The 19484-nt window shown below is 33.6% G+C and overlaps 2 protein-coding genes across 7 annotated transcripts; both read left to right on the top strand.

The window, feature by feature from the left end:
* Positions 1-210: 210 nt before the first annotated feature.
* On the top strand, positions 211-6532 carry LOC106778907 (polypyrimidine tract-binding protein homolog 2). Of its 5 annotated transcripts, XM_014666909.2 has the most exons (11): positions 211-350; positions 820-1062; positions 1170-1379; positions 2380-2442; positions 2530-2603; positions 2995-3090; positions 3243-3300; positions 3530-3634; positions 3738-3819; positions 5294-5406; positions 5887-6532. In XM_014666909.2, the coding sequence occupies exons 2-11, from the start codon at positions 877-879 to the stop codon at positions 6202-6204; spliced, it is 1305 nt and encodes a 434-aa protein (XP_014522395.1). In that variant the 5' UTR covers positions 211-350; positions 820-876; the 3' UTR covers positions 6205-6532. The 5 variants fall into 5 exon arrangements, with proteins under 5 accessions (XP_014522395.1, XP_014522396.1, XP_022632073.1 ...); XM_014666910.2 differs by lacking the exons at positions 211-350; positions 820-1062 and adding an exon at positions 1516-1573 and having other exon boundaries at positions 1193-1379; XM_022776350.1 differs by lacking the exons at positions 211-350; positions 820-1062 and adding an exon at positions 1459-1573 and having other exon boundaries at positions 1243-1379.
* A 1089-nt stretch (positions 6533-7621) lies between these two features.
* On the top strand, positions 7622-18077 carry LOC106778897 (ATP-dependent zinc metalloprotease FTSH 11, chloroplastic/mitochondrial). 2 transcript variants are annotated; one of them, XM_014666898.2, is made up of 17 exons: positions 7631-8394; positions 8997-9150; positions 9680-9772; positions 9894-9979; positions 10066-10189; positions 10852-10971; positions 11330-11380; positions 12169-12230; positions 12764-12821; positions 12947-13072; positions 13159-13239; positions 15078-15207; positions 15304-15452; positions 16153-16434; positions 16685-16774; positions 16921-16974; positions 17453-18077. In XM_014666898.2, the coding sequence occupies exons 1-17, from the start codon at positions 7883-7885 to the stop codon at positions 17606-17608; spliced, it is 2328 nt and encodes a 775-aa protein (XP_014522384.1). In that variant the 5' UTR covers positions 7631-7882; the 3' UTR covers positions 17609-18077. The 2 variants fall into 2 exon arrangements, with proteins under 2 accessions (XP_022632077.1, XP_014522384.1); XM_022776356.1 differs by lacking the exons at positions 16921-16974; positions 17453-18077 and having other exon boundaries at positions 7622-8394; positions 16574-16715.
* The last annotated feature ends 1407 nt before the right edge of the window (positions 18078-19484 follow it).

Here is a 19484-nt window from a genome sequence, read left to right as displayed (position 1 = left end):
AAACTAAAATTAGAAAACAAATATAAAAAGAACCTTCTTTATATATATATATATATATATATATATATATATATATGTATGTATAAGTATAAGTATAAATATATAGTACATAAGAATATACAACTAGTGAAATTATATGAATATAAATAAAAATCTTATCTCATTTATATGAATATAAATATAAATATATGGTTATAGTTCAGCGATAAAGGTATTGTTTTTTGCCCACTGTGTTAGAATCAATAGTTGATAACGGGGAATTCCTTCTTCACCTTTACCCTTAGTTTGAGAACCCTAATCCCTTTAACTCTTACAAACCAGAGCTCTTCTCCTTCTCTCAATTCTTTCAGGTAATTGCTTTGCTTTGATGTAACTCTTTTTCTATGCCTTTTCTGCTTTATGGCTGTGGATCCCGATAACCAACACCATGTCGTTTCCGTATAATAGCTAACACAAAAATTAGGCTTAACAGATTAAATCCTTTAGCTGTCGATTTCTTTCAATTGGGATTTGTCAATTTGTGAAATCTGAATGTCTTGAATTGCAATTTTATCTGCACTCTGCTGTTACCCCTAAAACTTCGTTATATAATATTGATATCACTCCCACCATATTTTAATTGCATAATGTTATGTAGAAATTTTATAAGTTGAGTTGCATTGAGCCAATTTTACGGCCATGGTTGTTGGATCTTTAGGGAGAATGACTAAAGTATCAGTCAATGGATGTCCTCTGTTGGAAGTTATTTTGAGACACGTAGTTATGTAGTGTGTTTGTGAATTTATAATGGTATACCTAATTGTAAAATGTATGTTGTAGTCCAAGGGGCTGCGGATTGTCTGGTTCTCTTCCACAGATATAGGGTTACTGTCTGAAATGGCATCAGTATCTAGTCAGCCACAGTTCCGTTACACTCAGCCACCGTCAAAGGTTCTTCATTTGAGAAACTTGCCATGGGAGTGCACAGAGGAAGAACTGATTGAACTTGGGAAGCCGTTTGGAAAAGTTGTGAACACAAAATGCAATGTTGGGGCAAATAGAAATCAAGCTTTTATTGAATTTGTGAGTGTACTTTGTTGTCCATTTTGCCCCTCTCTATCTTGCTTTTATCTTCACATAAAGTTACTGATTGTTGGTTAAAAATTATATGTTGCAACCACAACCTGTAGGCCGATTTAAATCAGGCTATTGCAATGATATCATACTATGCCTCATCATCAGAACCTGCTCAAGTACGAGGAAAAACTGTATACCTACAGTATTCAAACAGGCAAGAAATAGTGAATAACAAAACTGCAGCAGATGTTCCTGGGAATGTATTGTTGGTAACAATTGAGGGTGCAGATGCACGTCTTGTCAGCATTGATGTCTTGCATCTGGTAAGCGATTGCTTGTGTGTATTAGTTATATGCTAACACTGTAATCAAGAGGATGCTGGTCATTTAGTTTTATGATTAGGTTTTTCTTTGTCAGGCTATGGAAAAATTGTTGACATATATGTGAATGAATCAGCAGGCCCATGACAAGGCAATATCTTCAATGGCAGCTTAGTGCTTTGGGAGAAATAGCGCTTGTGTGTTTGTCTCCTTTCTCCTTTCCTTAACACTACCTCTTTCTTCCTTTTTCCCCCTCAACTCCTGCCATTCTTGTAGTTTAGGGCATTTCCATTTTTTTCTACTGTGCATCTGTGCTTTATTGACTCGTCATCTGCATAGCCATTTAGATTTAGGCACCGGATTCTGTACTGTTCAGTTATTTTCTGTGTTCCAACTATTATTTGGTTGTGCTTTTGAAGTCATATCTGAAAGTACACCAAAATTTTCCTTCTAAACTTGGCAACTGAATGCTGAGTTTTCACATAATTTATAGTTGAGGAGGCAAGTTACTTCTCGAATCCTTTATTTTGAGTCAATTATTCTAGTATCAAAGTGAATGATACCATGAACTTCAAGTTCTTCTAAGTTTATTGTAGTTATATATATTCTAGGTGATGCATACAAGACAACTGTGACCTGAACTATTTCCGTCATTTTTTACTGTTATACCAGATCTTAATGAGAAATGCCTGGCAATTGTTTTGGTAGTTTCTTAATGTTTTATTTGTGTTGCTTTTCACTTACAGTGTTTTAGCTCTTTTGGCACTGGCATATGCAACAAGCATTGTTCTTGTAGCTTTGCAAGAGATATACTGATTTTCTTAGAGCTTTAAACTTGCTTATTGTTATTTAAGTCCTGTAATGGTATTGTTTGTTAATCTTGCAAGTTTTTTTAGTTGAGTGACACATTTACACACCTAGATGCTGAACTTCTAGTTTGTGGTCTATTATTAAGATTTACTTTAGTAATATCATCCTGAAAGTTTATTATTCATTTGTGCAGGTTTTTTCAGCCTTTGGATTTGTGCATAAGATTACTACATTTGAGAAGACGGCAGGATTTCAGGTTTAATGATAGGCTAGCCATATGTTGTCACATTTTTTATATCCTATTAACATGAGATAACTCATTTGTAAATCTGTTGCTTTCCAGGCACTGGTTCAATTCTCAGATGCAGAGACTGCCACTTCTGCTAAAGATGCTTTGGATGGAAGAAGCATACCTAGGTAAAACTATATTATTTGTTTGAGTAGCTATTTAGTTTAACTGTTGTGGATCATGTGGCAGTATATCGTGCATTTGTTATCTCGGATTTTTCAGCAATAAACTTTTGGACTATGTTATATATTTTCACTTTGGCAATTCTTTTTGTATATAAGTCGTTTTTGGAGTTTATAGACTTTGTTTTTCCACTTCTTTGTAATTTTATGGTTCATTGGATTGGTTGACAACGTGGCTACACAAACCACTGTTCCTACTGAACTGATCTTGAAAATAAAAAGTGACAAGTTTGAGTTAAACTGCAAACTAATAGGTATTAGAACAGTAAATAATTTTTAGTATTTCCCAACTTGTGTTGTTTCTGTTTATTGATCTTTAGTCTTGGCTTGGTATCAGGTATCTTCTTCCTGAGCATATGGGACCATGTACCCTTAGGATCACGTATTCTGGACATTCAGATTTAAGTGTGAAGTTTCAAAGTCACAGGAGCAGGTATTGCTGAATTACAGGATCCCAAGTTTTGCAGCACCGTTTTCTTTTATTTATCAATATTTTTTCCTGTTGGTTTTTAGCTTAGTTGCCTAATTTTTTCTTTCTGTGATAATAGTTTTTCAATTTATAATTGATTATTTTTCTTTATCCAGAGACTATACTAATCCTTACCTTCCCGTTGCTCCATCAGCTGTGGAGGGAAGTGGACAGGTATTGTTTTTGTCAGTCAACATTTCCATGTTTTACTAGAATAATAATATCTCTTATCACGCCACCGGTTTTTATATTCAATGAAAAAAATGCACGATGCTTGTTTTAAATTGAATGTTTATGTTTTGTGCATTAGTTTGGTGTCTGCATCTGCTGAGGGGATGCCATGCATGCTGATTTGCTTAAGGATTTTTTCTCTATTCTAAATAGTCAGATATATTTTGTGCAGGCTATGGTTGGATTGGATGGGAAAAGACTAGAGACTGAGAGCAATGTTCTTCTTGCATCTATTGAGAACATGCAATATGCTGTGACATTGGATGTCTTACACATGGTACTTCAAATCATGAGCAGCCATCTTTTTTTAATTATTAATAGACAATACAGTTTAGTTGATAATATCATACCATTTATTTATTTTTTAACTTTTGTTACAGGTTTTCTCTGCTTTTGGACCTGTTCAAAAAATTGCGATGTTTGATAAGAATGGTGGTTTGCAGGCTCTGATTCAATATCCAGGTTAATTATTTGATAAATTTTACCTTTTTAAATGCTGTAAAAAATGTGGTTTAAGATTGTAGAATCACATGTTCTTGTAAATTGAGGAGTGGGATTGGAGTGGAATCACCAATCATACTCAGGACCTAGGAATATGTAATTGGGTCACATGTTGAGTTGTGTGACCTGAACACCAAAAGTTTAATTTTTCCTTTTTTTTGGTCCCTGGAAACCTGTTCTCTGCCAGTCTTCAGAGCTTACTCGTACATGATACCATTCAAAATCATTTATTCAAACTTTGCAGCCTTGTTCAAATTTGGCTCTCTCAGTTTTCTTGGTTCTCATCTTGAACTCATTTTTTCCCTATCTATGTCACTTTGGGGTATGTTCTTTGGTCTATGATGGTGTGCTGGAGTGCCTTCCTTGTTCATGTTCTGTTAAAGTTCTAACAAGACTGGCTGGTGAACTGCTGAATAAGCTCTTTTATTTATTTGTTACTGCAACACATGAATTTCTTTTTCGGGCCTTCATCTGAAATACTAGATATCTGGACTGATTTTAATGTTTATCCCCCTTATAATTGCTAATAATTTTAAATATTAAAAAGTACTGATGAAAAATAATCTAAATTCTTCTTTTAATTTTAGTGATATTATTACATGCATTAGTTAATTATACTATCATATTTTAATATGAAAATATATATCCTTATCTTTTCCAAAAGTCTTATTATTTGTGTTACAATTGCACGATTTTTTGATGTCATCCCTCTCCTGATCTAATGTAAGATAATGATTTTGTCAATCTTGATTATTTTGATATTGTTTGTACTGTTGGTTATTAATCGTTGTGCATTTCAATTGTTTGCTTTGATGTTAAGCTTTTTACATTAAATTGGGTGGAAGTTTTCAAGTGTATTTCTGCTAGTTGTTGCCTGCTTCTACGAAAAACAAGTACTTATGGTCTGAAATTTGGTGAGGGAAGGGGCAAGTGTTAACTTCTGTCCTCGTGTATGCACCTAGGCAGGATATTTTCTTCTCAGGAAATAGAATTTCCTCCTATTAGTCCGTGTTGAGGCTCCTTTCATTTTTGGTATTTTCTTTAACAAATTTGCTGTCTAGCCCCAACACTTTGGCCAGTTGCTATCTCAGATTAATCCCACTGTTTGCATTACCTTGGAGGTCATGCCCCTCATGATCTAGCAGTCCAAAAAGAATACGTGGCCCATTATTGACATCGATTCATTGTGGATAGATATAATTAATACTTCTAGCTGCACTTTCTTGTTCTCCCAATATTATGGATTTGTTCTTGGTTGCTGGAGATTTTCTCAGAGGGCACATACTTATCCTTGATAGGTGTAACATTGATAATTGAAATTTTCTATAGATGCAATTAGTGTCATTGTGGAAAACTTCAACTTTTAGTGATAGTTTACCTTGTTTTATTTTATACTGGCCATATAAGCTTGGGAGTGACATTTTATGATTTACAGATACTCAGACAGCTGTCGTTGCCAAGGAAGCCTTGGAAGGCCATTGCATATATGATGGAGGTTTTTGCAAGCTTCACATATCATATTCACGACATACTGATCTTAGTATAAAGGTAAACAGCCAACACTATCTGTAGATTGAGAATATTATATTGATTGAAGACTGAGATGAAGATGCATCGTATCAATACAAGTGTTCAGTTGTTATACAAGCCAGCTAATCACATTCTTATTCATGGATATATATGGTTGAATCTACTAAACTTGATAATCTTATATTGACCTTTAGTTTTTACTTTTCTGAGAATGGATGATGTTAGTTTTTTTTACCATGCTTTGAAAATCCTTCTATTGAACCTGGACAAATTTCACTTGGATGTCATTTTCTTCCATCACCCCTTTCTCTTTGAACCTTTGAATCCCTAATTATAAAAATATTATACAAGGATCCTGCGTCGAAATTTTAGATTTGCTGTGCAGCGTTGGGTTTATCTTTTCGTTATCTTGATGGGTGTACTTTAGTTAGTGGTACTGAATACCAATCTTACATATCTATTTTTAATTGTAATTCCATATATGATTTGTGTTAACAGGTGAATAACGATAGGAGCAGAGACTATACTATTCCTAATACGCCTAACGCCCAACCCTCAATTTTAGGGCAACAATCTGGGCAACAATCTGCTCCTATGGTGGGTCCGCCTGGCCAACCGTACAATGGGTCTCAGACTGGATGGGGGACAGGTCCACCAGCAGGGGTTCAGTCTATGCCAATGCAGATGCACAATAATGTTTATATGCCACCTGGAAGCATGCCGCAACAAATGGCCCCAGGAATGCAATTTCCAAGTCACAACTCATCACAGCCTACAACAACATTGCCCGCATATGGATCTGATCGTGCTCAATAGCATGCATCTCTTGCATCTAAAATAGATCTGCATTCGTTAACAAAGTCAGCTGGCTTCTGCAAGAGTACGAGGACTGTCATTTAAATTAGGGTACCATCTGGTGACATTGGTCTCCATTTGTTGACCGAGTTATTCTGAACCTCAAATGGGCCACTTCTCCATCTTTCCCTTTTATTGTTTTCCAGATGTTGAATATTGAATATGGAAAGTCTGTAAGCAATTGATCAACAACTTTTGAATCTCTTAGTTTGAAACAATGTTCTGTTTTAATTGATCTGTGCTTGAAAATGATATTAGAAAAGCAATCCAGCATAATCGATTTTGTATAGATTACGCTATATCCCATTATGTTTTACAAGCATCTTAAGCTTTCGGTTATATCCGAACTAATATATCGAACTAAATTAAATGTAGAGGTTCAATAACTAGGTAGAAGGCGAAATTAGTATTAGTGGTGAAAGGCTTTGCTCAAGCATTTGGAGAAGACTTTTCATAAACGTTTTCTTCCGTTGCATGCCTTGATATACATAATTATAATGCTGCTTGCTTTGGCTGTGCACAAAGGTCTTAAAATTTACCGTTTTGATGTAAAATATGCATGTTTAAATGATTATTTGTAAGAGTAAATATTTGGAGAACAAAAGGAGTTTCAAATAAATTACAAGAAGACAACGTTTATAAGGTAAAGAGAGACTATATATGATCTAAAACATATTCCAAAGGCATGGTATGACAAAATAGGTGGTTATCTTAAAATTTTTAGATTTATTAAAAGTTCAAGTAAATTATGTGTGAAAAATATATGAGCAAGAAAAACGTGTGAAAAAGACATGAGCAAGAAAAATATGAGGTCCTTATAAGTTAAAAAAGTATGCAAAAAAAAAAATATATATATATAGAAAAAGTTGTGCATGGATAATTCCAAAAGTTAGATCTAGATTTTTAAGAAATAAATTAGGTATTTTTAGTAGAGGAGATTTGTTCGCAATCGATTTAAAATAATTATAACATTTTTTTATTTAATTTGTTTCTATATTAAGTTGTTTGTTTTTATACTACGTAGTTGAAGATTTAAGCACTATTTATCAATATTTATGCCTAAACATATGAGATATCATGATAATACAATATATGTACTTAATCTCCACTTCTATTCAATAAAACATAAACCATTATTTGTAATTAAAAAAACAACAATAAATATAGAAAAAACCATTGTATGATGGGCAAACATGTAAATAAACAAAGATGAGGTTGTTAATGATTTAGTTATATAATTATATTAAAGAAAAAGCTTAAATATAGGTTCTCAAATATTATTTTTATTATTGTTAGTGTATGCAAATCGAAAATTGTTGGGTAATCTTGCAATTAAAGTCTTATTTTACGTATGGGTGAGACGCAATTTCAGAGTTGAAAAGAGAAGAACCAAAACACCATAGAAAGTATACTAATTAAGACACGATGATTGGGCATTATCTAAAATAAAAGCTTGATAATGTTTAAAATCGGAAGTCGTTGTCGGATGGCGGCACCAATTCCAATCAACAACAGATAAGGTACTCTACTCCTTGCTCTCAACTTCACACAATCCATTCCTCTTCTCTCTCACATTTGTAAGAGGAAGAAGAAGAAGAAGAAGAAGAAACAAGGCGCACCTTACCCATATATTCTTATTATGGCCACACTTCAAGCGTCGCTTCTTATTCTCTGCAGAACTTCCCTCCCATTTGCCTCACACAGTCAACAACATCATCCTCTTGTCTGCAAGTTCCCTCATTCTCTCACCTCCCTCTCTCCATGCAAACTCTCTCCGCCACAATTTCTCCCGCGCCTTCCCTTTTCACTCTCACGCAAAGTCGCTTCCCAACTCAGTTCCTCCGCCGCCGATTCTATTTTTCTTCCAAATGAAACCACTCAGAATCCAACGAGCGTCGTAGACGGCGAGGGATCCGATCCTTCAATCGGGGCGGAAAAGAGCGGGAGTGCGAGAGAGGATGAGAGGTCGCCAATTGCGGCGCTCTTCGAGGGAGCGAGAGAGAGCTCCAAAAAGGCTTTCGCCCAGTTCATGAACTGGCTGCCGCTTTGGCAACAGGAGCGGCGTTTGGCTAGGTTAATTATTGACGCCGAGGCGAATCCCAATGATGTCGCCAAACAAACCGCTCTACTTGTTGAACTTAATAAGCACAGGTTTGGATTGAATCGCATTGCACAGTGATGAAGTTGAGATGCTATTCTTGTATTTTTTTTCAGATTTTGTGTTAAGCTTATGATTCGCTATAAAAGAATTTTTTTTCAGTGTACGCGTTACAGTTAAATTTCTCTTTTTTTTTAAAAAAAAAGAAAAAACCAAGAAACAATTTCTATTTTTTCTACTATTTAAGACGGATGAAGAATGAAATTATCACTATATTTCTTCCTTTTTCTATTTTTTTTTTTAGTGCAGAAAACCTAAGGAGATGCGGTTTTTTTTTCTACCAATTGGAACCCTCTGATCAAAATTTGTGTTTTAGTTTGTGTAATATAGATTGGCGTTACAAGTTATAATAAATTATATAGAATTTTGTTAATGAATAATCTCAACTCATCTAAACAACTGCATAAGTTTTGTCCTTTCAGAAAATATAGAAGAAGAAAATTTAAAACAACATCAATTTGGTAAGAGAAAATTGAACATAGGGCTATATAGAGCATGACTGAATAATGTGGTTAGCAAGTGGAATATTTTTGTTTTCAGTTTGGATGATTTCAGTTTGCGTCAAAGTTTCTCTGTTATTATGTATTTTTACCAGTCCCGAGTCTGTTATCAAGCACTTTGAAGGAAGGGAAGGTGCTGTAGACAGTAGAGGAGTTGTAGAGTATCTTCGAGCTCTTGTGGCTACTAATGCTATTGCTGAATATCTTCCAAATGAGGAATATGGGAAACCTTCCAGACTTCCTACCCTGGTATTCACTTTGTCTAATTCATTTTATTTAATGCTATTTAGCCTGTGTTGATCCGAGTTTCATTTCAGAAGGGTATACTAGGCATTTTGTGCCATCGATGTGCTAGAAAATTGTCATGAATTAATTATATGTTCTTGCTCTCTGACTGTTACTATTGTAGATTCCCGTGATCTGAAACTGACACCAGTGGTTTTGTATAACTCTTAAATCTTACCTATATGCGAGAATTTTAAAGCACTTTTTCTCCCATGTGTATTTCTGGCTAAATGATTTTATTTGCATTTTCTCTTCAACATGTAGAATTAATGAGCCTAAAAGCAGGTTCTTCTCCTCTGTTTCTTTTATACTCATTTATTTTGATTTTCTGCATGGTTGTTTTCTTTTATCACGAATTCCGTGTTCTGCGTCTATTCCTTTTGTCTTGATGAACTGCGTTTTCATCTTCATGTAGTTTCTTTTAACATCTTTTATTTCATAATTTGCATCTATTGGATGTATCATGCTGCAATTTATACGAGTTTTTTTTCAGTTGCAAGAGTTGAAACAGCGAGCATCAGGTAAATCGGATGAGCCTATTCTTAGCCCTGGAACATCTGACAGGCAGCCATTACATGTTGTTGTGGTAACAACTATTTAAAAAAAAAAGTTCTTTTTGATTCATGGCTTTTAGTCAGTAGCATTTTAAGTCCAAATTCTTTGTGTTTGTTTGTTTTTGAATCTCACGAATCTGTTTCCTTCTTTAGGTCGACCCCAAAGTATCACAAAAGTCACGCTTTGTACAAGATGTTTTGTCAACTATTTTGTTTATTGTTGTTATGGGACTGGTCTGGTATGAGCGTTCAGTTCTCACTCTAGTTCTCTTCTCTATATCATACCTGAAAGTTTCATTTATTGTCATATAAATGTGTCTTTCAGGGTTATGGGTATGGTTGCACTTCAAAAATTCATAGTAAGCCTGGGTGGGATTGGGACTTCAAGTGTTGGCTCAAGTACTACATATGCCCCAAAGGAACTAAATAAGGAAGTGATGCCAGAAAAGGTTAACATTTTAATAGTTCCTTTTGTATTTCCTGAAAATTTGATGAATGGGCTATCATTGCTGAATTTTGGATGAGAGGGGTATTAATGAAATTGGTCAATTGATTAAGAATAATAAAATAAATGTACAGTCTTTTTCTAATCCAAATAAAACAATCCTTTGTGTATAGATAATTCAAGAAATGTTATTTCATTGTTCTGAAGTACATCTGAGCTGATTCTATGAATCAGGTAATTGCAGAGTTTCTTTCCTGCAAAATACAGGAGTGACCCCTTACTGATCTTGGCACTTTAATGTTAGTGAACTCCATGTTATTAGCTTCTTGAGGAGTCAGTCTGTCATTCCTCTTACTTTTCCTGTACACTGGTCTTTTCTTTTATTTTTGTTATTATTGTGGCTTATAAAGGAGAACTTCTCAATTTAATATTAGCATTTTTTCTTACTCCCAAAGCCGTTCTGACTCCTGAGAGCTGTTTTTGGGATTAGGGGTAACAGTTTCTCTTGCAATATATATATATATATATATATATATATATATATATATATATATATATATATATATATATATATATATATGGGGTGGAGAGAGAGAGAGAGCCAAGTTGGTAACAAATCAGAATTTGTGTCAAACAACCCTATATAAGATTTTTTTCCTCCTGCAGAATTTTAAAACATTCAAAGATGTGAAAGGTTGTGATGATGCTAAACAAGAACTTGAGGAAGTTGTGGAGTACCTGAAAAATCCAGCTAAATTTACTCGCCTTGGAGGAAAGTTGCCGAAGGTCTGAAGTAGTTGCATATTTTTTGAAGTTTTGCTTGACTGCACTTGGTTATATTTCTGACTTCACTTTTAAATATAATTGCCTTCTCATTTCTTGTAGGACTAGGTTTCCTTCCCAATTTATGACATGATAACATGTTTATACTATTTCCAAATGCATTTTTTTTGTTTACATTTTACAGTGACAAACATGCTAGCTTTTGGTCATCACAATGTTATGGATTTTTTTATTGGTTTTCATTGCATGATATACCGATAAAGCTACTTTGTCCAACAATATGTGTTTTTCCTTTTTAGTGTGCATTGGAAATTATTTGTTTCTTTTTCATCAAGTATGCTGAAAACACTTCTTTTCTCAGGGGATTCTCTTAACAGGACCTCCTGGAACTGGAAAAACTCTTCTGGCCAAGGTCAGCTTTTTTTATTGCCTGCATACCTTAAGATACGTCTTTTACAAAGTTTATGAAGTTTTTACTTTTAGAACTTGAGTTGAGCCTATTGGCCTCTTGCATGCTTTATGAATTTCCACTTTTACGTTCCTACATGAAGCTTCTGGAAGTAGATATCTACTGTCTGGGCTTTGGTTCTCGTCTTTCAATTTGATAGCCTTGACATTGTTACTCCATTATCACTTTGCAGAATTTGTTCTTCTAAGCTGTAAGTGTAGAAAAAGTTTATTTTCTTTGCCCATGTGAATTGTTTGGGAGTGCAATCATTATTAATAACTGTTTTTGTTTTGTTTCTAATTTGTCCTCCGTGCAGCTGTTTATTGTGTCTACCTGATGGTTTTCGATTAAATTATCATCCAATTTTTTATTTTACCTAAAGCAACTTTTGCTCCCATTTTCCTTCCCATACCTGTACTGTACCAAATTTATTAAAAAATCTCGTTATATAAGTTTCCATGCTTATTATGTCTTCTTCTTACATGATGGTATGTGTAGACCCGTTAATATATGCATTTCTCTTTTTTAAGTTTACACTCTGTTTTTCTTTTCGAAAGAACTCAGCCTTCATTTTTTTTCTGGCTAAAGAATGCAGGCACCTGACAACTTCATTTTCTCTTTCATTTTTCAGAGTTCGTAAATACAATTGAAAAAGCGATACTACTTTGTTATCATCTACCTCTTGAATTAATCTATTGATATTGATAACGTATTGTGATCTGATAGTGTTTGCTTTATATGGGACCTTGAAGGCTATTGCTGGAGAAGCTGGTGTTCCGTTTTTCTATCGTGCAGGATCAGAATTTGAGGAAATGTAAGTCTTCTTTCTTGATGGCTTAAATTTTTGTCTTTGGAATGCATTATATTGTCTTAATTTTTGAAACGTGATATTGTGATCCATTTTGCTTGAATTTAATAGGGATACTTCATAAATTGGTTCCTACTAGTTCTTCTTTATTGTAGAAAGAGAGAGAAGCACCTAGGAAACTGTAATTGGAAATGGATACACTACAACACAAATTAGCACAAATTAGGTTTTCGGTTGCCAACTTTGATTAGATTGAGAACATTTATTTGGTTTGACACTTTATCATGGTAAATTAACCAAAACCCATCTAGTTGCCTTTTGGCCGGGGTGCATTAGTTTTTATCAAAACCCATTTAGTCTTGATATTGAACCACCTGCGGATGTCTTATTTTGGGCATGATGGAATGGACTTAATGAGGTTTTGAGTTAGCTTTTGAAGTTGAATTTTGCGCATTCATTGCTAATAGTTACATTAAGGTAAGTTACGCTGTGTTAGATAGTTAGGGATTCTCAAATTTTGTATCACCTTTCCACTTCAGGTATGTTGGAGTTGGTGCGCGACGCGTAAGATCCTTATTTCAAGCAGCAAAAAAGAAGGTTTGTTGCCTTTGGTTAATGGACTCTTAGCTTTCTGTTATTCTGGTTTGCTAAATTATGTCTTGACATGATTTCCTTATTTGTTTCTAATTTGGAACATTCTTTACGCTCCATCCTTAATGTAGGCTCCTTGTATCATTTTCATTGATGAAATAGATGCTGTTGGTTCAACTAGGAAACAATGGGAGGGTCATACAAAGAAGACATTGCATCAACTACTTGTTGAAATGGATGGCTTTGAGCAGAATGAAGTATATTTGAAGTTTTAAACATTTGTGAGTTTTTAATTAGTTTCTCTCTGTTTTTTCCTAATTTATTTAACATCTTTATCTTGTAGGGAATAATAGTAATTGCTGCAACAAACCTGCCTGATATTCTTGATCCTGCTTTAACGAGACCTGGTAGATTTGATCGACATGTAAGTCCTATTATTGTTTCCCCTTAATAAAGAATGTATAAAGAGAAAATGTGAATAAGAAAATCCTTCTAGAACAATAGAAAATAAGCTTACCTCAGAAAAGTTCTCCAGTCCATTTGTTAACCCATTGAAGAAAAGTATCAGCAAAATTATGGGAGAAATGCATAGGGTAGCAAGAAAAATGCGGAATAAAAAGGATTATCTATTGAAAACTTTGGCATGTGGCTCACATGACAAACCTGCAAAACAAGAACACTTCCGAAGGATCATAGACTTCGTTCTTTAACAAAAGAATGTTAATCTGCTGTATAGGGGCCGCATGAACCTAATTTTCTCTGGTGATATATAGTATGCTTACTATTTGTTTGGTGCTATAATTCTATAGGATAATGATGTGTTGTTTTCTCGATTTTTGATTAAATGATCTTAACATCATATCTACTAAATCTAGAATTTTTAGGTTTCATTTTACATAAAATTATCTCAGGCTTTTTGGGGGTTGGTACCTTGAAAGCGGACAAAATTAAAGCTCTACCTGACCTAGTGATCTGAGGATATTATATTCTTATGCATCTGTATTTCGACTCACCATTACTTATTCTTTCTTAAAAAAATGCATAAATCGACATGTGCCCAGACAATAAACAAAATTTGTCCATGGGCCTTGTACCAGTTTAAAGGTTGGTGTTTTAGTTGTATAAATATAAAATTAATTAATTTTTGGATAAATGGTGTTTTTGGTTTATAAAATTGGTCTTGCTCCCTATTTTTAAAATAAAGAGTTTGAGTTCTCCAATTTCTAAAATACAAAAAGACTAATCCTTATTACTAACTAACTACGTTAGGATGTTTCTCTAATGACACAGGGCCTACTCAACAAATGAGTGAACCCAAATCAAATGTCTACACTTCTAACGCATGCTCCTTGACACCCTTTAGTAGCCAATGGAGATCAAATATTTGGAGTTCTAAGTAAAGTCATGAAACTTTACCAATATCTAGAATTCAAGGGCAATGTTCACTATTGCACATTGTTAATTACAAGGTAAATCTAGGTAGAGTTTTTTCTATTAGGTCATAGAGTTTTGGGGAAAAGCATCTCAAAAAGGTGTGTTATCCTTCGACATTGTGAAACGGTGAAGAATCCTAAACATGACTAAGATACCGAGTGTCTTCTCAAGGTTTCTTTGAGGTGTTTTGAAGGTTGAAGGAAAAACGGTCTAACCAGGAAATATGTCAATACCAAAGAAATATGAGGCCTTATCCCTAATATTAGCAAATTTTGTTGAGGTTTAGATGGAGTTCTAAGTAGTGGAACTTTCTTAGTTATTGAAATGTATCAAGAAGCAAGAAGCATGCATTCGAGGTTTTGACACTTCCATTTGTATTTGGGGTCGCTTATCTATACTTAGAGCATGAAATGTGTCGTTAGAACGACCATCCCATTTCAGTTGTTTTCACTGTATTTCAGAAATTGGACTCAATCCACTGGTGTTAAAATATAGGGACCAAGACCAATTTTACAAGGACTCAAAATTATTCTTAAAATAACATATGCAACGCTTTCTACACGGCATCCATGTCATACAAATTGCCATGTGGTCATCGATTAGGTGCATTAGCATGTAGAGTGACTGCGCTTATTGTGTTTCAGAAACTGTGAACTCAAATTACTAGTTTTAAAATACAGGGACCAAAAACATCATTTATCCTTAATTTTCCAAAATTATTACATTGATCTCTACTTGGACCGAACTTAAAAATTGTATCTGACTAATGTTATGAATGATATGTAATTTTGCTATAGAATATAGGAAAACTAACCAACCCAATTCCAGATTATTGTATCAAATCCAGATTTACGTGGTCGACAAGAAATATTGGAGCTTTACCTTCAAGATAAACCATTGGCTGACGATGTAGATACTAAATCAATTGCTCGTGGAACTCCAGGATTCAATGGGGCAGGTGAATAATTTTTAAACATATATGAAATTAACCTCCTTCTATTCTGTTTCAAATTTCATTTTCATCATGTGATTCATAACTATTCCTTTAAACCAGATCTTGCAAACCTTGTAAACATCGCTGCCATTAAAGCTGCTGTTGAAGGTGCAGAGAAATTGGCAGCTTCACAGTTGGAGTTTGCCAAAGATAGAATAATTATGGGCACAGAACGGAAAACAATGTCCATATCCGAAGAGTCAAAAAAGGTAAGTGTACAGTATCTGGTTTATCTCTTAAAATTCTCTATTTTGGCCTATGTGGTTAATGTATAGTTGTAACTCACTACAGTTGTTAACCTTGTGTCTTCTAAATAATGTATATGGTTTAGCACTGTGTTGCTTTATTTGGCAATACGTATCTGTCCCTCTATAAGTCACAACTATATTATAATATTGTTTGGGAAAATCTAACCACTACCTGAAAGTCTCTTTAAATTTGAAAAATTCCAAGAACTCATCTTTCAGCATTCCATTTGCAGTTGAGTAAAATTATCTACAAGCTGGTGAGTTGGATATATTGGTAATTTTTTTCTAAAAGTGTGTTGAATCATATTTTGACGTACTGATGACTCAACCTATTCTTACATCATAGGTTATGAGCATCTTTCAGTCTATTGTTTATTCAGTAATATTAAAATCACCTTGTGCTTGTTTTATGCGATACCCTTCTCTCTGTAGGGATACCAATATGGCATGATAGAAATACAAGACTGTATTTTTATCGTCAGATTTGTCAATGTTTTGATTTGAACATGGTGCTTTTAATGCCCAAACTCCAAAATCAGCCCATGAAGTAATGATTTGTAAATTTTTATAACCTCTTGTTTAAAATTTGATTAAATATTTAGTATTTAACCATTTGTAGGTGTACAGTTATCTATTTTAATATCGCTTGTGAAACTTTCAGCTTACTGCTTATCATGAGAGTGGCCATGCAATTGTTGCTATTAACACTGAGGGTGCTCAACCAATTCACAAGGCAACAATCATGCCTCGTGGATCTGCTTTAGGAATGGTCACTCAGCTTCCCTCTGGTGACGAGACATCAATCAGCAAGAAGCAGTTACTTGCTCGCCTTGATGTTTGTATGGGAGGAAGAGTTGCAGAAGAAATTATCTTTGGTCAGGATCAAATCACAACAGGGGCAAGTAGTGATCTTCACACGGCGACTGAGCTTGCCCAATATATGGTAATTTTTTGCTTCGTGATTAATGGTCAAATGCAGTTTCTTTATCTATGGAAATAGGCTTTATTTTTTACCACAGAAGCTATATAAAATTTCTGTGCTGGTATACTTCTTTCTCTGTAATTACTTGGAACGGTCACAGGTCACAATACAAGGACTTGGAACTCTCCTCGGACTGAAATTCTAAACTAGAACCCATCTTTTGATTTTGAAAGGAGGGATTAATTCTGTTGTCATTTTGTTTCTCCACAAGGTATCAAGTTGTGGGATGAGTGATGCAATAGGGCCAATTCATATAAAGGAGAGACCAAGTTCCGAAATGCAGTCCCGTATTGATGCAGAGGCAAGTGGATAGAAGCTATATCCTTTGTCATTTTGAATCTTTTGATATTGGATAGATTGTCATATTTGGGTTATTTTTTTCTTTAAGGAATTAGTATTTTATAAAAAATAAAATCTGGTTGATGGTTTGAATTTCTTGTTCTGCAGGTTGTGAATCTTCTTAGGGAAGCATATGATCGAGTGAAAGCCCTTTTGAGGAAGGTTTGTCAACCCGTTTTGTTGGTTTTTAACCTGTCATTTCTATCACTTTCAAGATAATCTATTATGCTGTTTAAAATTATTCATTTTCTTTATATTAATATTCAATATAAATTTATAGGTTCTAATACCAGGAAAATGTTATTTATTTAATAAAATGAATAAAATAGCACGGTGTCCAAACTAAGTTTTCAATCAATGAGAGTGTTCCTTTAGAAGCTTAATAAGGCTGAAGTCTGAACCAAAATCTACTTATGTTAGGTTTAAATTAGGTGACAGTGGTAAAAACCATTTTATGCATTTGAAACACTATATGCACGGATGAAGATTTATAAAGTAATAAATTCTTCTTTGTATGTGCGTGACTTTTTCTACGGTGTTGATTAATCAAAGGCCAAAATTACGCCATGCATGGAATTTATTATGATCTACCTAGCATCTGAATAAGTTCTGAACCCTTTAACTTCCGACGTTTCTGCAGCATGAGAAGGCATTGCATGCTCTAGCAAATGCATTATTAGAGTATGAGACACTTAGTGCAGAAGAAATCAGGAGGGTACTGCGACCATATCAGGACGGAAAAGTGCCTAAGAAACAGGAACAAGGGGCAGCAGAGGAGGAGCTCGTGTTGGTCTAAGCATTCTTTCCATTTGCTGTCTGTTAACTAAACTGACTATAAGGGGACGCTTTGTACAGAATACCTAGTCACCCAATACTCCAACAGGTATATTTTTTGATCCACTTGTTGCAGATCCACTCCATTGTGCATGCTATTCTGGCCATTCGGATAGGAAGTGATACTCCTTTGAGTATGTCTGATCTGAACCAACCAGTCCTGCTCACAATGACGAAGGAAGGAATATTGTTCTTGCTGGGAGTGCGAGCAACATTTAATGGAGAAGTATTTATAATTTGTATAAAGACATTTTGAGAATTGTGCCTACGTTTAAACATTATCTATCTGTTGCTTTAAAATTTTATTATTTATGGATATCCAAGTATCTTTTCACGTGGTTAAGTTGTCAATAATGTTTTTGTAGAGTAAATTTGGCAATTCTGTATAAGCATTATTGTTCCTGTAGCATATGATCGATGTTTGATGTCTAGTCTTTATTTTGAATGGATTGGAAGTGATGAATATAAGATATGTAAGTGATGATGACCAAGAAAGGTATATCTCTTATCAAACGAACAGTGAACTCTACCTCTTGAATTATATTTGATGACTTCGCAATCTTAGTGAAGTTTGCATATTAGACAAAAGCTATTACGTGGCTAATTAACTGCTTTCTGTATACACAAAAAATCCATTTTGTCCGGAAAAGGTTTATTATTGACTTGGATTTGTTGTGTGCATTTACTATAGAACAAAGGAAATGTCAAAGGTCTATGCATTTCTTGAAGTTTTAGCTGCTGCTGTTGAAGCCAAAGTTCAACAAATGTCCAAAAGGGATTGGCTCTTTCTTCCTACACTTCCACCCATTTCTTTCTGTATCATCGTATTTCAAAAATAATCTTGGAATTATGTTTTTTTTAACGAATTTTGAAATTTGTGAAAAGATTTTTTTTTTGACTGATTTTAAAATCTATTAAAGCTTTTAAAAAAATTTCAATGAATTTTAAAATTTTTTGAAGAAAAAATTTTAAAGAATTTTCAAAATATTTTAATGGTTTCGAAATCTGTTACAAAAATTTCAATTGATTTTAAAATTTGTTAAAGAATTTTCAAAAGTTTTAACGGATTTCAAAATCTATTGAAAGAAAAGGAATTTTGATTTTGAAATTTTTTAAGAAATTGTTTTTTAACAAATTTTGAAATCTTGAAGGTTTGAAATTTTTTTTAATAAATTTTAAAATCTATTGAGGTATAAAACATAAGATGTAGAATATTTTGAATTACAAAAAATAGTTTTGAATTTAAAAGAAAATGTAAAGGTGTAAGAAGAAATGGGTAGAGATGCAGAAAAAAAAAAAAAAAAGCAGGAAGATTAAGAGTGCACATAATGTTGCTTTTTCCACAACTTTAAGTGCTACTGTACTTTTTCAATATTTTCGTTTATTCCAAATATATTTTATACCTATATATTATTTTCTTTTATTTTAAAAATATTCTACACCTTCTCATTATCCTTAATAATCTTTCTATAATGGAGCATTTACATAATTAAGAGAACTTATGATATATTTCCTTAAATAAGTTTGATTCAATCTTATTTTCAATGTTCAATATATTTTTTTTTTCACATTACTTAATAAATGATAAAATTTTGTTCTAAATTTCTAGAAAAATGATAAAATTTTGTTCTAAATTTCTAGAAAAATATTTATATATATGTGTATTTCTTTTACATTTAATATCTATAATTTTTAACTTTATATTATGTTTTAACTTAATAACATGTTTGACTCAAATAACTTGAATAAAATATTTAATTTATTAGATAAATAATATAAAAATATTATCAAATACTTAAAATATAAAAAAAAAAAGTTATTTGTTAAAGATTTGGAAT

Source organism: Vigna radiata, unplaced genomic scaffold, assembly GCF_000741045.1.
Source record: "Vigna radiata var. radiata cultivar VC1973A unplaced genomic scaffold, Vradiata_ver6 scaffold_183, whole genome shotgun sequence".
Taxonomy (NCBI): domain Eukaryota; kingdom Viridiplantae; phylum Streptophyta; class Magnoliopsida; order Fabales; family Fabaceae; genus Vigna; species Vigna radiata.
This window is presented reverse-complemented; position numbering and strand designations above follow the sequence as displayed.

What these genes read in the sequence shown, in the direction of transcription:
- LOC106778897 (XM_014666898.2), top strand. Translation starts at nt 7,883, where the DNA reads ATGGCCACACTTCAAGCGTCGCTTCTTATTCTCTGCAGAACTTCCCTC. An exon ending in GTTGAACTTAATAAGCACAG is followed by an intron (nt 8,395 to 8,996) that starts GTTTGGATTGAA and finishes TATTTTTACCAG; the next exon opens with TCCCGAGTCTGTTATCAAGC. An exon ending in TCCAGGATTCAATGGGGCAG is followed by an intron (nt 15,208 to 15,303) that starts GTGAATAATTTT and finishes CCTTTAAACCAG; the next exon opens with ATCTTGCAAACCTTGTAAAC.
- LOC106778907 (XM_014666909.2), top strand. Translation starts at nt 877, where the DNA reads ATGGCATCAGTATCTAGTCAGCCACAGTTCCGTTACACTCAGCCACCG. An exon ending in CATTGGATGTCTTACACATG is followed by an intron (nt 3,635 to 3,737) that starts GTACTTCAAATC and finishes CTTTTGTTACAG; the next exon opens with GTTTTCTCTGCTTTTGGACC. An exon ending in GGCTCTGATTCAATATCCAG is followed by an intron (nt 3,820 to 5,293) that starts GTTAATTATTTG and finishes TATGATTTACAG; the next exon opens with ATACTCAGACAGCTGTCGTT.